This window comes from Pelodiscus sinensis, chromosome 1, assembly GCF_049634645.1.
Source record: "Pelodiscus sinensis isolate JC-2024 chromosome 1, ASM4963464v1, whole genome shotgun sequence".
Lineage (NCBI taxonomy): Eukaryota > Metazoa > Chordata > Testudines > Trionychidae > Pelodiscus > Pelodiscus sinensis.
Window position 1 is genome coordinate 310744634 of NC_134711.1, and position 15348 is coordinate 310759981.

The following is a 15348-nucleotide window of genomic DNA, read 5'->3' on the forward strand; positions in this document are numbered from 1 at the left end:
TCCAGTCATTAGTTACAGAAGCTGATTTAAAGGATAGGTTACAAACCACAGATAATAGCTCAGCAATTTTCCATTTGAGTTATTTTAGAACCCTTAGATGAATGCCATCCGGTCCCGGAGATTTGTTGACATCAAGTTTTTCTATTTGTTTCAAAATTTCCTCTAATGACACTTCAATCCGGGACAGTTCCTCAGATTCATCACCCACAAAGGATGGTGCAGATTTGGGAATCTCCCTAGCATCTTCAGCCATGAAGACGGAAGCAAAGAAATCATTAAGTCTCTCTGCAATGGCTTTTTCGTCCTTGATTGCTCCTTTTATATCTTGATCGTCTAGGGGACCCACTGGTTTTTTAGCAGGCTTTTTGCTTCTAGTGTACTTAAAAAACATTTTTCTATTTCTTTTTGAGTTTTTGGCTAGCTGTTTCTCAATCTTTTTTTGCTTTTCTTATTACATTTTTACACTTGATTTGACAGTGTTTATGTTCCTTTCTATTTATCTCACTAGTATTGGACTTCCACTTCTTAAAAGATGCCTTTTTGTCCCTCACTGCTGCTTTTACATGATTGTTAAGCCACGGTGGCTCAAGTCTCTTACTATGTTTTTTTTTTAATTTGGGATATACATTTAAGTTGGGCCTCTGTTATGGTGTCTTTAAAAAGTTTCCATGCAGCTTGCAGGGATTTGGCTCTAGTCACTGTGCCTTTTAACTTCTGTTTAACTAACATTTTTTTGTGTAATTCCCCTTTTTGAAATTAAATGCCAGGGTGCTGGACTGCTGAGGTGTTCTTCCCACCACAGGAATGTTAAATGTTGTTATGTTATGGTCACTATTCCCAAGTTGTCCTGTAATCGTGCTCTCCTGGACCGGGTCCTGTGCTCCACTCAGGACTAAATCGAGAATTGTCTCTCCCCTTGTGGGTTCCTGTACCAGCTGCTCCACGAAGCAGTCATTTAAACCATTGAGACATTTAATCTCTGCTTTCTTCCTGAGGTGACATTATGCCTATTATGTCAATCTCCTTCTTTAATATGAGGTATTCTAGTTCACCCATCTTATTAGTCAGACTTGTAGCATTTGTGTACAAGTACTTTAAAAATTGCCACTGTTTATTTGTCTGCCCTTCGCTGATGCATTGGATTCCTTTATATGCGGTTGGTTGTGTGCTCTGGCCCATTTTTTGTCCTCTCCCCTCCTCTTTCTGACTACAGCCTAGAGAATCTCTATCAATGGATTCTCCTCTAAGGAAGTCTCCATCTGATTTGTGTGTTTCTCCGCACCAATCGGCTTTCCCCCGTCTCTTTGTTTAAAAACTGCTCTATGGTCTTTTTAATGTTTAGTGCCAGCAGTCTGGTTCCACCCTGCTTTAGGTAAACCAGGTCTTACCTGGTTCCAAGTCAAACTGCCTATGTAACCTTAATTTTGTGTCTGGTGTGAACACATGGATAATACAGTATTTAGTGTTATAGTCACAATTTTCTCCTTTTTTGGAGGGGGGGACCTCTGCTTCATTTAGGTGCTTATTGGTTGATGCACAGTGAATGTTGCAGGGAGGTATACTAGTTCATTCGTACATTATTTTTGTCTAAATACTGTCTTCACTGTTACATTCTTCATCCATTTACAGTGAAATGAGAAATCTTGTATCTACATGCATGTACTTCCAATAAACTATGGTGGGACTTCTATAAATTTTTTAAAATCAATGACCATGCATAAAGTCTTTGTTTTGGTGGATTATTTTGTGTATAGTTTAGTTTTATTTGTTTTCTGCTTTAAAACTGACTTTGTTCCAGTACATGGCAGAATCTAAACCCTTTCATCAGGTCACCTAAAACCATGTTTTAAGCTTAGGGTCTAGAATGATCAATGATGAATATTAGAGTACTACCACAAACTGGAGCTATGAAGACTGTTATGTAATAATAAATACCTCCTCTCCAGTGTGAAACTTACTGGACTGTGCTCAGATTATTAGAAAATGCTACATTCATTATAGTTGTTGCTGTGTGCTTGGCCTTGAATGGTCAAGCACATAACATCTGCTTTGCAGTATAGTTAACGATCGTGTCATCTTTCTCTTCAGCTCATTTGAAGATAATCCATGTTACTGCAAAAGAATGCTTTATTGGCCATGTGTGCTCTGTAGAATTTATTAATATTAGAACAGTTTCATAGGCAAAATAACCAAAACTATTTAAAAAAAACACTAGTTAAAATCACTAGTTGTGTTTTAGTCTCAAGGGCTTTTTCTGCCAAAAATATGCAAACTTAATCCGGTATATTAAGTTCTGTGGAATGGATCCACATACCCATGTTTGAAAGAAGAAATCCACTTTTTCTTGACCACAATTGTTATGAATTTAACCATTTACTTATCAGAATTCGTTTACCTACAAGTGTGAAGTTTAAAATAAATTAACTGCTTTGTGAAATCCAGCAGGCTTCATTGTCAGCAGTTCACAACTTTGTATCCCTGCAATGTTGAAACCAACATGCATTTTTATCAAAAGCTTTTTCTCTTTGTAGTGTTAAAAAAAAATACAGCTACATATGATAAGCAAAATTGTAGCATTTTCCTTAGCTTTTTTTTGTGTGTTGTTTTTTCTGAGCCACCATAATGCATGATATTTGTAAAGGATTCAGCACATCAGTATGCACACTTTTGTGATAGGGCTAATAATTAGGACTCTCAAATGATTTTAAAAAATTGTGATTAATCATGAGGTTAAAAAATAATTGTAATTTTAATTGTGTTAATAACAAACCATCCATTTAAACAATTTTGGATGTTTTTCTACATTTTCAGTTTTATAGAATAGAAATTATACAGTGCTCACTTTACATTATTTTGATTGTAAATCTTTTTTATCTTTTTTTATACTGCCATGTGCTTAGTTGAAAATTTTACATTAACTTTTTCATATTGAAATCTGTTTCACTGTGATGCTACAATCCACAAATTTTAATTGTTTAATTTAGGGCTTACTTTCATATAGATCATTCACAGCTTTTGTGCTTTCAGCATACATTTATGATAGGTCTACTTCTATAGTAAGTAGTAGAGATCTAAGTGAATAGTTGACTAGCTGATAAGCCTACGCTTATTGATTAGTCGAGTCGACTACTCACATTTCCCCTTTTCCCCTTGCTGTCTCTGTCCCTTGCCGTCTTTGTATCAGCAAGGGGCGGTGAAAGCAGGATCCTGTGCTGGGTTGGTTGAGCCATCTTAAAAGCTGGTTTTCCCCCCAGCACCGTCGATAGGGACCTCAGCTCATTCCCATCTCGCAGCGGGTCTAGGACCAAACCCCACATAGGCTCTGCAATTTAAAAGGCAGTAGGAGCTGGAGAGTCTGCTCCCTGGCTTCTACTATGTTTTTAAATGCAGAGCTGCAGTGGGATTTTGTCCCAGACCTGCTACGAGATGAGAATGAGCTGAGGTCCCTATCAACTAATCAAGTACTTGACTAAAATTTCTATTGACTACTCAATTAGCAAATTAAGCTCATTTTAACATACCTAGTTAGTAAAAGCAAGAATTTTTGGAAATTGCATTGGACTTGCAGCCAAATATATATATTTTTTTATTATGCAGGTTAGACCTCTCTGTTCCAGCACCCTTGGTACCTGACTGGTCCCAGATGATGGATTTTGTTGGACCGGGGAGGTCGTTTCTGGCCCCCCTGCAACCAGCCGCCTCCAGACCTGACCCCACCGCCGGCATCGTGGCTGGCTCCCCTCTTTCGCTGGCCCCCGTTGCCCTGTCGGCCCCCAGTGCCCTGCCACGCAGCTCCACACACACTTGGACTCCCACTGCAGTGCCCAGCAGCCTTGCTGCTTCCGCGCACTGGGGCCTGCTACAGTGCCCGGCAGCTTCTCTGCCTTTGCAAGCCAAGCTACAGCTGCAGGGCCTAGCAGCCCTGCCACCTTTCCGCCCTTATTCCTGCTGATCCACTGGGTAGTCCTGCTGCCTTGAGTGCTAGGCCCCTGCGGGGCAGCCCCAGTCCTGCATGTAGGGCTCCCACTGCTGTGCTGGGAGTTCCATTACTGTGCCTGAAGCTCTCACTGCCCTGACAGCCCTTCAGGGCTGCCAGGCACTAGCTCTCCACCCCGTCTCTCTGGTCCTGGAGAACCAGAGAGTTTCAACCTGTATTAAGTGTACTCTGCTCAGTAAATTTTGTGAATTTATTCAGAACGACTAGAGCATCTTTCCTGTAGCAATGTGTTTGTGCATTTTTTTGCCATCAGTTTGTTCGAGCATGTAAGAAATATTTATGCCATATTGCTTGGGAGATCTTATTTCCCAGAGAGAAAATGGGATACCGTTTGGGGCTGGCTTGAGGATTGCCCCCCCAAGGTGTGCACCCAGCTGAGTGCATGCACACATCATGAGACAGTCACTGGTCATTCCAACCCTGCTGCCCCCTCGCCCCAAGGATATCTTTTTAACCCTGCTGGACCCCTCTGCAAGACTATCGCTTGAACCCTCCTGGCAGGCTGTGCCTTGTCCCTCTGTATGGGGATGGCATCTCTGCTCACCCACAAAATGTTCCTCCATACCACATTCTACTTTTTTTTATAAAAGTGGATATTTGTTCCATCTGCTTTTGCCATGAATTACATGTCAGCAAGAGTGAACAGTGCAAATGTCCACTTAGGCCAAAAAAAGTGAAAATGGCCTCAACAAGGCTTAAAAAGAGGCTGTTTCAGCCAAAGCAGAGTGTACAGTCATGCTACATAAAGCTCCTCTAGCCAGTTTTCTGTTTAATACTTCAGTGAAGTCATAATGCAGAATGCACAGCATCAGTTTAAGTATGTGGCAACAGATTAGTATCAAACCCAGGAATATGAGTTCACTTGGACTTCTAGGAGAAACTGGTGGTGTGGGGGAGCGGACAGGCAGCCTTTGTTAGAATGCCAATACTTGAATTACAATAGGAAAAACCAAAAAACAAGCCAGCCAAGCCAAAATGCCATTTGTTTACATACTGGATCGCTGCAATATGAAAATTGGATATATTAAGCAACATTAATAATTAGTTCCACAGGCTTGTGGAGTTCTTGCTTTGATGCTCTTTATGATGAAATATGTAATTAGAATAAATAAAAACCGGGATAATGGTCATGACCTTAATTTCCTTGGGTTTGTTTCAAGACTGATAGCTTGTGGTATAGTTCCATCTTCCTCTTCTTACTGCTCCTTTGGTTGGAAGATTTCCTAAAATCCACTAGATATCTATAAACTGGCTACTTCCTAGGTCTGCAGTACTTCCACTTCAAATCTTGGTCCTGTTTCCCTCTAGGTATACATAAAGCTTACATGGCAAAGAATAATTACTCCTTTGTGTTAGAGTAATGAGTACAGAATAATCCTGTTTATTTGATTATAGTGTCTAGAATTGTCATGTCTGGGAATGTAACCCTATTTTCCCCATTTTATTCTTTAGTTCTATAATATGTTTTCATGTAACGTAGTTTTCTAGGAACATAATTACCATGTTACATAAAGATTTACTGAATATGTGCTCTGACACAGTGGCCAAAAAGGCTAATGTGATTCCTGTTTATGCATACAAGGATCACAAGTAGGAACAGAGGTTTTTACCTCTGTTCAGCATTGGTATGATTGCTGCTTGAATACTACGTCTAGTTCTTGTGTTGACAATTAAAGACTGATGTTGAGTAAATGGAGAATGTTCAGAGAAATGCTACCAGAATGATTAAAAGATTAGAAGATATGCTTAGGGAAGGAGACTCAAGGAGCTCCATCCATTTAGCTTCAGAGAAAGTTAAGAGGTGACTTGAATAGTCAGTAAGTCCTTTGGCCTATGTTTAGAACAAATACTTGTTGTTGGGCTCTTCAGCATAGCAGATTGTATAGCATCAGGGTTTTCTACCTGTGATTAACCAAATATGTTTCTGATTTCTACGGGGGTCTGCTTCTCCATTTGAAATTTTTAGGGGTCCAGAAATAAAAAATGGTTGAAAACTACTTGTATAACACAATCCAATGGCTTGAAGTACAAATTTGTGCACATTTGTGATAAATGAACTATTGTGTTTATTCTAAAAGATTTGCTCTAGACATTTTTTGGAGGAAATTCTGTGACTTGTTTTACACAGACGGTCAGACTAGATGATCACAGTGGTCTCTTTCTTGTGGCTTTGGAATATATTTATCTGTTCAGCTAGTTAACAAACTGGGTACACATGGTGTACAGGTCTCCTTCATGCGGAATGGAAAGTTTTCTATTTTAGCAGTATTCAGTTTTACACTGAGGAATAAATGTGGTTAAATGACATAGTATGTGTTTTGTCTGTCTTCGTAAAATCTTAGTGGGCTTGTCCATGTTTTTTCAGGTTGGGAAAAATTACAGTAACCCTCCTTCACTAACAGGTGGGAGAAGGCTGACTACAGTTTTTATTACAGAGAAGGTATTATCTAAACTGAAAGATGAAAGCAGCAGTTATGGTAGCAGTCTTGAGTTATTGAATTTTGACTGATCTCCTTAGGTGTGGTCAGAGGTGTGGGAAACACTTTTTTTCCGGAGTGGTATATCTGAGTTTTGGAAACATTTTCAGACTGCCATTTATGAATAGGAACATTGTGCAGAGTGCAGGTTATAGCTTAAACACTTAGGAAATATTAATACACCATATGTACAGTTTTCGCATATGTTCAGCTTGCAGTATGTCCAGTCAGTGCTAATGATGTAAACCAAAAGGTTTGAACTAAAAATAAGTTTTCATTTTCAAATCAGAATTTGAAATGTTCATCATAATTTTTAGAAACCATACTTTTGTATGGCTTTGTATTGAAATAGTACATATAAGAAGGGGGGGAAGAGATTGCTCAGTGGTTTGAATATTGGCCTGCTAAACCCACGGTTGTGAGTTGAGTGCTTGAGGGGGCCATTTAAGGATCTGGGGCAAATCTGTCAAGAATGATACTTGGTCTTGCTGTGAAGGCAGGGGACCGGACTCAATGACCTCTCAAGGTCCCTTCCAGTTCTGAGAGATAGGTATATCTCCATATTATTAAGAAGGGATGCAAGAACTGCCAGGAATTTGTTCTGGTGTTTTCATGAGTAGACAGTGTTATCCTTGCTTGAGCACTGCCTTGAGTATGTTGGTTTGCTTTTGATGGAGAACTCCCACTCTCACAGTAGCCAGGAGACTTTGAGAAGGATTGTAAGGCAGAACACCTCCTTCTTGCTAGCTGGAGGGGTAGGGAAGAGTCTCCACCTCTTGTAGCTACTGGAAAGTGGACTAATATATAAGATTTCTTGTAATAAAAAAGGAAGATGGAACTCCCACAGATGGTCTAAGGCAGTAGTCTCTGACCTTTTTAAGCACAAGATCACTTTTTGAATTTAAGTGCAACCCAGGATCTACCTCTGTCCCAAATACCCTTGCCTCGTGTCCTTCATGCCTCTTCTCTGAGCTCCTGTCCCTGCTCACTCCGTCCTCCCTTCCTTTCACCAGGCAAGATCAGAGGGTTGGGGCACAGGCTCTGGTCTTAGGCTAAGGGATTTGAAGAGTGAGATGGACTCTGAGCTAAGCTTGGGACAGAGAGTTAGGGTGCATGATGGGGTTCAGGATACAGGCTGTGTAAGACAGTTGGGTCCAGGGGACTCAGGACTAGGACTAGCCTCTTGGCCAAACAAGTTAGGATCACCTGTCAGAGGCTACAAAATCTACCAGTAGATTCCGATCTAAGGATAGTATGATAGAAATCCTAGCACTCTTGCCTTGCCTAGTAAGCATTGCAGTGATTCTCTATAGCCGTGGTCCCCAACACGGTGCCCGCAGGCGCCATGGCGCCCGCGGGGGCATTTGCATGCGCCCGCCAGGTTCTTGGAGCTGGCCTGGCCCCGGGTACATGGCGCGGTGCTTGCGGGGGGGGGGGAGCGCCGGGCGCGTGGCGCTTGCGGGGGGGGGCTGCCCCCGGGTGTGCAAGTGTCCCCGCCCGGCGGGCGAACGGCCACGCCCCCTGGCGCCCGACAACCACAAAAGGTTGGGGACCACTGCTCTATAGTGCCTTGCTTTCGGTATTGCTAGTGAGGGCCTCACCCTCATCTTTCATATTTACCCCTGATCAGTAGGTTTAATCTTCGTGGGTAGGTGTTTGCCCTCTCATGCCTCTGTATGTAAACTAAAATTGTGAAATATATGTTCCAGCTAACTATACAAAAAACAGTACAGGTAGTCCCTGGGTTATGTCAGTCCAACTTAAGTCTGACCCCTAGTTACGAACGGGGGGGGGGGGGGGCCCGCAGCTAGTGCGGGGTGCCTCCCGCACTGTCGCCGCCTCCGGCGGCGCGGGGGGCACTTCTCTCCAGCAGACCAGGGAGATGCGGAGCTAGCCCCCCCCCCCCCATCCCCTCCAGCAGACCAGGGAGACACGGAGCGGCTTTTCTCGATGCGTAGGACGTGGGTGGCGGGACAGTTGAGACGCGCCGTGATCCCGCCGCCCACGTCCTCCGCGGCGAGAAAAGCTGCTCCACGTCTCCCTGGTCTGCTGGGGGGGGGGCGCAGCTAGTGCTCCCTCCTCTCCCCCCAGCAGACCAGGCTTTTCTTGCCGCTGGTCAGTTTCAGCACCGGCTGAATCAGGACGCCTGGGGTAGAGCGGCTGGGGGTCTGATGGGTTGGTCCCACAGTGCCAAGGTGCGGCGCTACTGGACCAACCCAGCAGCCCCCAGCTGCTCTGTCCCAGGCGTCCAGATTCAGCTGCTGTTGAAACTGATCAGCGGCTGATTCCAGGAAGCCTGGGGCAGAGCAGCTGGTCAGTTTCAACAGTGGCTGAATCTGGACGCCTGGGACAGAGCAGCTGGGGCGCTGCTGGGTTGGTCCCCGCAGCGCTGCACATCGGCGCTGCGGGGGCCAACCTGGCAGCAACCCAGATGCTCTACCCCAGGTGTCCCCAAGTCAGCTGCTGATGAAACTGATCAGCGGCTGATTCCAGGAAGCCCGGGGCAAAGCAGCTGTGCCTCGGGCTTCCTGTAGTCAGCCGCTGGTCAGTTTCAGTAGCAGCTGAATCGGGGACACCTCGGGTACAATATGTACCAGTTCCAACTTACATACAAATTCAACTTAAGAACAAACCTACAGTCCCTATCTTGTACGTAACCCGGGGACTGCCTGTATATTCACATAGTAGGAATTAAACACAGCAGTGAAATTTATATTAGAATGTCTAAGTGCCCACCAGCAACCTATACTTTCTCCAGACTCTTATCTGGTGATGTGATGGGAATCTGTAACAGTCTCTTGTTAAGTGCAGGAAGTGGAAGATTTAAAAACAAAACTGTTGTAACTGTTATCCTTGTTCCCTATTGACAGTTGTATGTATGTATGTATGTGCAGGACTAATCTGCAAGAGCTGCTTATGTATGTAGCAAGGTCTGTCTGAGCTGACAGCACCTTGCATACCATGCTTCTGCGCTCTGTTCTTTGCCTCACTGCTGGTGTGATAATTGCTAATAGAAGTCAAATGTAGCTATCCAAAAATATTTTATTAGCTAGAGTTAAGTAAAGTCAGTTCATTCATATGTAAATATTGGTGACATAATAGCAGAAAATTTGGAAGCCTTATCAATCCATTGATAACATGCTATGATAGTTCTTGAGAGAGAAAATTGTGTGATCTCCCTTTCCCTTTCTTCTGATTTGTGGCTGGTTAAATTGTACTCATTTGAGTTTCGATGGCAATTCTTCCATTGCAGGTCTCTAGCCACTTACTTCATTACAAAGCCCAGCTTCTCAATGGTGCAAAACATTGAATTTTGTAAATGGTAGTTCAGTACATTTTGTGATTATTTTGGGCGCTGTTTTCTTGTCCTGACATTTTTTTTTTTTTTGGTACTACTCCTGAATGTAGCAAATTCTGGACCAGTGTAACTTCAAGTGCATTTCTTGCTATAGAAAATTGTCTCTTGAATGCGTTTTCTAGATACTATGTTTAAATCAGATCAATTTAAAAATGAATTACTGTAAAACTGTATTTTGTTCAAAATTGACATCACATATATAGTAGCCCAGTGTCTGTGCGTCTGTAACGCTGACGTACACAGCCACACCCCCTGGCCATGTATGTCAGCGCCATGCCCCCCTTCCCCTCGCTCCATGGTGGTTCGGGCCACACGGCCCCCCTGGACATCCCTCCCCCCGCCAGCGCTGCTTCCCTCCCCCCTTCCTCCTCCCCCCCATCCTCCCCTCCATCCCCACAGCCCCCAATCTCCCCCCTCAGCTCTGCTTTCCACCTGCCAGCCCCGCCCCCTTTCCCTTCCTGTCTGGTGCTCTGTGGCACGCTGCGCCGCTCCCAGCTGAGCAGCGCTACCACCGGACCCCGGCGGAGGTGGAAGCGGCCCTTTGTGGTCCGCGCTTCCCACGCGTGGGGAGCGGGGACCCCAAGGGGCCACTTGCCGTCGCTTGCTTCCCTGCCGGGGCCCAGCTGAGCACCACTCAGGTGAGCCTGGTGGGACAGGAAGAGGGGCGGGGTGGTGATGTACATGGCCAGGGGGCGGGGCCGTGTACATCACCACCCAGCCCCCCTCCCTCGTGGCAGCCTGGCTGAGCAGGCAGCACTCAGCCAAGCACCACGGTGGGAGCGAAGGGGGATGGGGAAAGACGGGGGGGGGGGGAGAGAGAGGCAGGAGAAGGCGAAGAGAAAGACAGAGAGAGGCAGGAGGTGGAGCAGAGCTGAGAGAGAAGGAGGTAGGCAGGGGAGAGAGAGAGAGAGAGTGCGCACTCAGGAGAGAAGCCCTGAAAATCCTGTCTTATGACGGATTAATTGGCTAGTATTTTAATAAGTCCCATTTTAAGATTTTAGAAAAATCAAACCTATCTGAAGATGGTTTTCTTTGTAATTTAGTGCAATATGCACAAGAAATCCAGTTTTCAATGTATTTGATAAAATTATGAAATAGACCAGATTTTAAAACTTAGTAAGCACAAAGGCCAGAGTTAGTCAGACTTTTCAACCTCTAATCTGAAGTGGTTAACTTGATTCCTTAAGTTGTTGCATTCATGCTCATTTTTTTTGCATTCAGCATAATTACATTTCTGAAATTAAGGTTGCTTGTATGCTTGCTTTCCTCATCTATCTAAAATAATCATATGGGCACACATTCTGATGCCACTTAACCAAAAAATAAAAATAAAAATCATTCAGTCCAAAGAGTATAAGGACACTTCTATGTGATATGGTGACTGAAATATTTTAAGACCCTGTTTTTGCTGCCCTTTAATGGGCTGAGAGAGAAGTTGGAAGTAAATATTATTTTCCCAGATAAATTATATGCAGCAATTACATTTTGTGCAAGAGTGGTTCTCTCACATAGGAAAGATGGATGATTCATTTGTTCATTTTAGAATGGCTTAAAATTGAAAAAGTCAATAGTGTGCATGGAAAAAGTACTCTTTATTGAGAAATAACATAGAGGAGGGCTAGAAATGGGACTACATGACTCAGAGATCTGATTAACAGGATAGGAGGACTTTCATATCTAGCTCACTAATTTGAGTTTGACCAATGTCAGTGGTGATAATGTTACCCTACCGTTGCATGGCTTTTCAGTGGTCTGTAGGAAATAGTGTCAGTTTAGTTTGTAATAGACAAGTGTTAACTGCAATGGCAATTTTCATGATTAACTAATGGTATAGTAAAGTATGAGCAAACACCAAAGATTAAATAAGCATAGAAAGTGACTCTTAACTGTAGAAAGCCATTTTTAGAATGAAATTGAGAAGCATATTTTTAATTATACTATGTATTCTGTGGCTGAATGACACTTTTTAATGACTCTCAAACTGCAGCTCTGAGATCTTCCTAGTGAACTACAGTGTGACCCTTGATAGCTAAATCGGAGGTAGGAAAGACTGCATAATCTCCATAGAATGAAAAACTGAAATGTATATCATCATGCTAACCAAGTTTCAAGAAAACTAAATGTATAAGTAAAATAACAATTAATTTTCTTGATTACAGATTTAATCCAGTGCACAAATGAGATGAATGTGAACATCCCACAGCTGGCAGACAGTTTGTTTGAAAGAACTACAAACAGTAGCTGGGTAGTGGTTTTCAAATCTCTCATCACAACCCACCATCTAATGGTGTATGGAAATGAGGTAATACAGCTTTTGTATTCAAAAAATTGTATCTTTGCTATAAAGATACATCATGGAGATGGCTTTGACTAGTTACCTTTATAAGAAAATGTTCAGTATTTCTGCCTTTGTACTTAATAGGAAGTAATGCTTCCTGGAATCAGCCGCTGATCAGTTTCAGCAGCAGCTGACTTGGGGATGCCTGGGTTTCTTAAGTTGAATCTGTATGTAAGTCAGAACTGGCATCCAGATTCAGCCGCGGTTGAAACTGATCAGTTTCAGCAGTGGCTGACGCCAGTTCCGACTTACATACAGATTCAACTTAAGAACAAACCTACAGTCCCTATCTTGTACGTAACTCGGGGACTGCCTGTACTGCAGAGTTCCTCATTTCAGGGTGGATTTGATTTTAAATGAAATTGAATGTTCCCGATTAGTGATTTAAATCAATTTAATCATGTTTTTCTATGTAAGAGGGCATTCTTGTTAGTTGTTACAACTTTAATACATATTCTTCACAACTCAGAGAGATGTACAGTTTGTACCTCTGAAAAACAGCACTCTGGTACTGCAACATCTGGGATCTGGTATGACCATGGATGGTTTTGGACCAGAAAGCCCAGGAGCCTAAGGCAGGAGGGTAGGCCTGGGCTGAGCGCAACAGGGTCAGCAGCCCAGCTAGCAATGTGGGGCCACACAGCAGCAAGTGGCTGGAGCCTGGTGGCGGGGGGCCGGGACTGGCGTTCCCCAGGAGCCTGGATGCTGGTGTTGGCCCTCCCGCCGCCAAGTGCGGGGGCCAGAGTTCCCTTCCCTCTCCCCTCAGGAGTTACCCTGCCTCCGCCCCACTCGGAAGCACGGGTCTGAAGCCCTCCCCCCATCTGGGAGAGCGGGGCTAGAATGCCACAGCCTCCCGGACCATGGGGCTGGAGCCACTGTCTTCCCCCCCCCCCCTTCCCCTCGGATTGCTGGAGCCCAGCCAGGTTGTAGGAGGGCAAGGCAGGATGCCTGCTGTGGGGCAGTCTGCTGGCAGCAGGCGATCGGTTTGGGGGCCTGTGGCAGGGGACCTCCCCTGTTCCAGCAAATTCTCTTGTTCAGGACAGGTCAGGTCTCAATGGTGCTGGACCAGGGAGGTCAAACCTGTAGGTTTCATTTTTAGAAGGTACACGCTATACGTTTTTTTAAACGGTGATTTATTTTGAAAACTTTTCACATTTAGTTTTATAGCTATAGCAGAAAATGAATTATTTGCTATTTCATTTACCAAAGGTAATTGAAGCCTATATTTATGAAGTCATAGTTCACTTATATCCAATTGAAGAGGTTAATCATTAATATTTGGAGGATTTTCTTGCCCTGCTGTTTTAGAGGAGACATCACCAGACAGACATTTAAATTGCTTTATTTAATTATAACAACAATGTTCTATATTCTAGACTTTTTTTCAACAGCAAATGTAATATTTAACAAAACAAGAATATAAATTTTTTGAATTTAGGTAAACATTCAAGTTTTTTTAGAAATCAGGTTTGTTTTTATTTAACTATTTTAGCTAAAAACCATTTAATAAAACATTAAAAAAATCAACTCTTGTCAGCCAGGCCATCATGAAAAACTTAAAATATTGGCTTCTGCAGCTAACTTAATTGTCTTCACCTTCCATTTTTCTGTTTGTTCATAATCTGGAAAAGAAAAACAAGCTGGTACAGGAACCCACAAAGGGAGAGGCAATTCTTGATTTAGTCCTGAGTGGAGTGCAGGATCTGGTCCAGGAGGTAACTATTACAGGACCACTTGGGAATAGTGACCATAATATAATAACATTTAACATTCCTTTGGTGGGACGAACGCTTCAGCAGTCCAACACTATGACATTTAATTTCAAAAAGGGGAATTATGTAAAAATGAGGAGGATAGTTTAACAGAAATTAAAAGGTACAGTGACCAGAGTAAAATCCCTGCAAGCTACATGGACACTTTTCAAAGACACCATAATAGAGACCCAACTTGAATGTATACCTCAAATTAAAAAACATAGTAAAAGACCTAAAAAAAAGAGCCACCGTGGCTTGAGCACCATGTACAAGAAGCAGTGAGATAAAAAGGCATCTTTTAAAACGTGGAAGTCAGATCCTAGTGAGGTAAATAGAAAGGAACATAAATACTGTCAAATCAAGTGTAAAAATGTAATAAGAAAAGCAAAAAAGATTTTGAGGAACAGCTAGCCAAAAACTCAAAGAAATAGCAAAATGTTTTTTAAGTACAGTAGAAGCAGGAAGCCTGCTAAAAATCCAGTTGGGCCCCTGGACAATTGAGACACAAAAGGAGCTATCAAGCATGATAAAGTCATTGCAGAGAGACTAAATGATTTCTTTGCTTCTGTCTTCACTGCTGAGGATGTTAGGGAGATTCCCAAACTTGCACCATTCTTTGTGGGTAATGAATCTGAGGAACTGTCCTGGATTGAAGTGTCACCAAAGGAAGTTTTGGAACAAATTGAAAAACTTAACAGTAACAGATCACTGGGACCAGATGGCATTCACCCAAGGGTTCTGAAAACTCAAATGTGAAATTGCGGAACTATTAATTGTGATTTGTAACCTATCCTTTAAATTAGCTTCTGTACCCAAGGATTGGAAGACAGGCAACATAACACCAATATTTAAAAAGGGCTCTAGAGGTGACCCTGGCAATTACAGACCAGTAAGTCTAACATCAGTACTGGGCAAATTAGTTGAAACAATAGTAAAGAATAAAATTGTCAGACATGTGGAAGAACCAGTAGATATAGTATACTTAGATTTCCAGAAAGCCTTTGACAAGGTCCCTCACCAAAGGCTCTTGTGTAAATTAGGTTGTCATGGGATAGGAGGGAAGATCCTTTCATGGATTGAGAACTGGTTAAAAAACAGGAAACAATGGGTAGATATAAATGGTACATTTTCAGAATGGAGTGGTGTAACTAGTGTTCCCCAAGGGTCAGTCCTAGGACCAATCTTATTTAACTTATTCTTAAACGATCTAGAGAAAGGGATAAGCAGTGAGGTAGCAAAGTTTGCGGACGATACTAAGCTGTTCAAGATGTTCTTCACAGTCTGCTTTGGTCTTGACTTTCACAAAGATCTCAACAAACTGAGTGACTGGGCAACAAAATGGAAAATGAAATGTAATGTGGATAAGTGTAAAGTAATGCACATTGGAAGAAATAACCACAACTATACATACAATATGATGGAGG

At 42.8% G+C, this 15348-nt stretch overlaps 1 protein-coding gene across 9 annotated transcripts in view; it reads left to right on the forward strand.

Moving 5' to 3' along the window:
* The window catches only part of PICALM (phosphatidylinositol binding clathrin assembly protein), a 115658-nt gene that overhangs the window by 23233 nt on the left and 77077 nt on the right, over positions 1-15348 (forward strand). For all 9 annotated transcript variants that reach the window (XM_075919406.1, XM_075919405.1, XM_075919404.1 and 6 more), the window contains exon 2: positions 11992-12134. In XM_075919406.1, coding sequence (XP_075775521.1) covers positions 11992-12134 — 143 coding nt within the window. The remainder of the gene's footprint in view (positions 1-11991; positions 12135-15348) is intronic.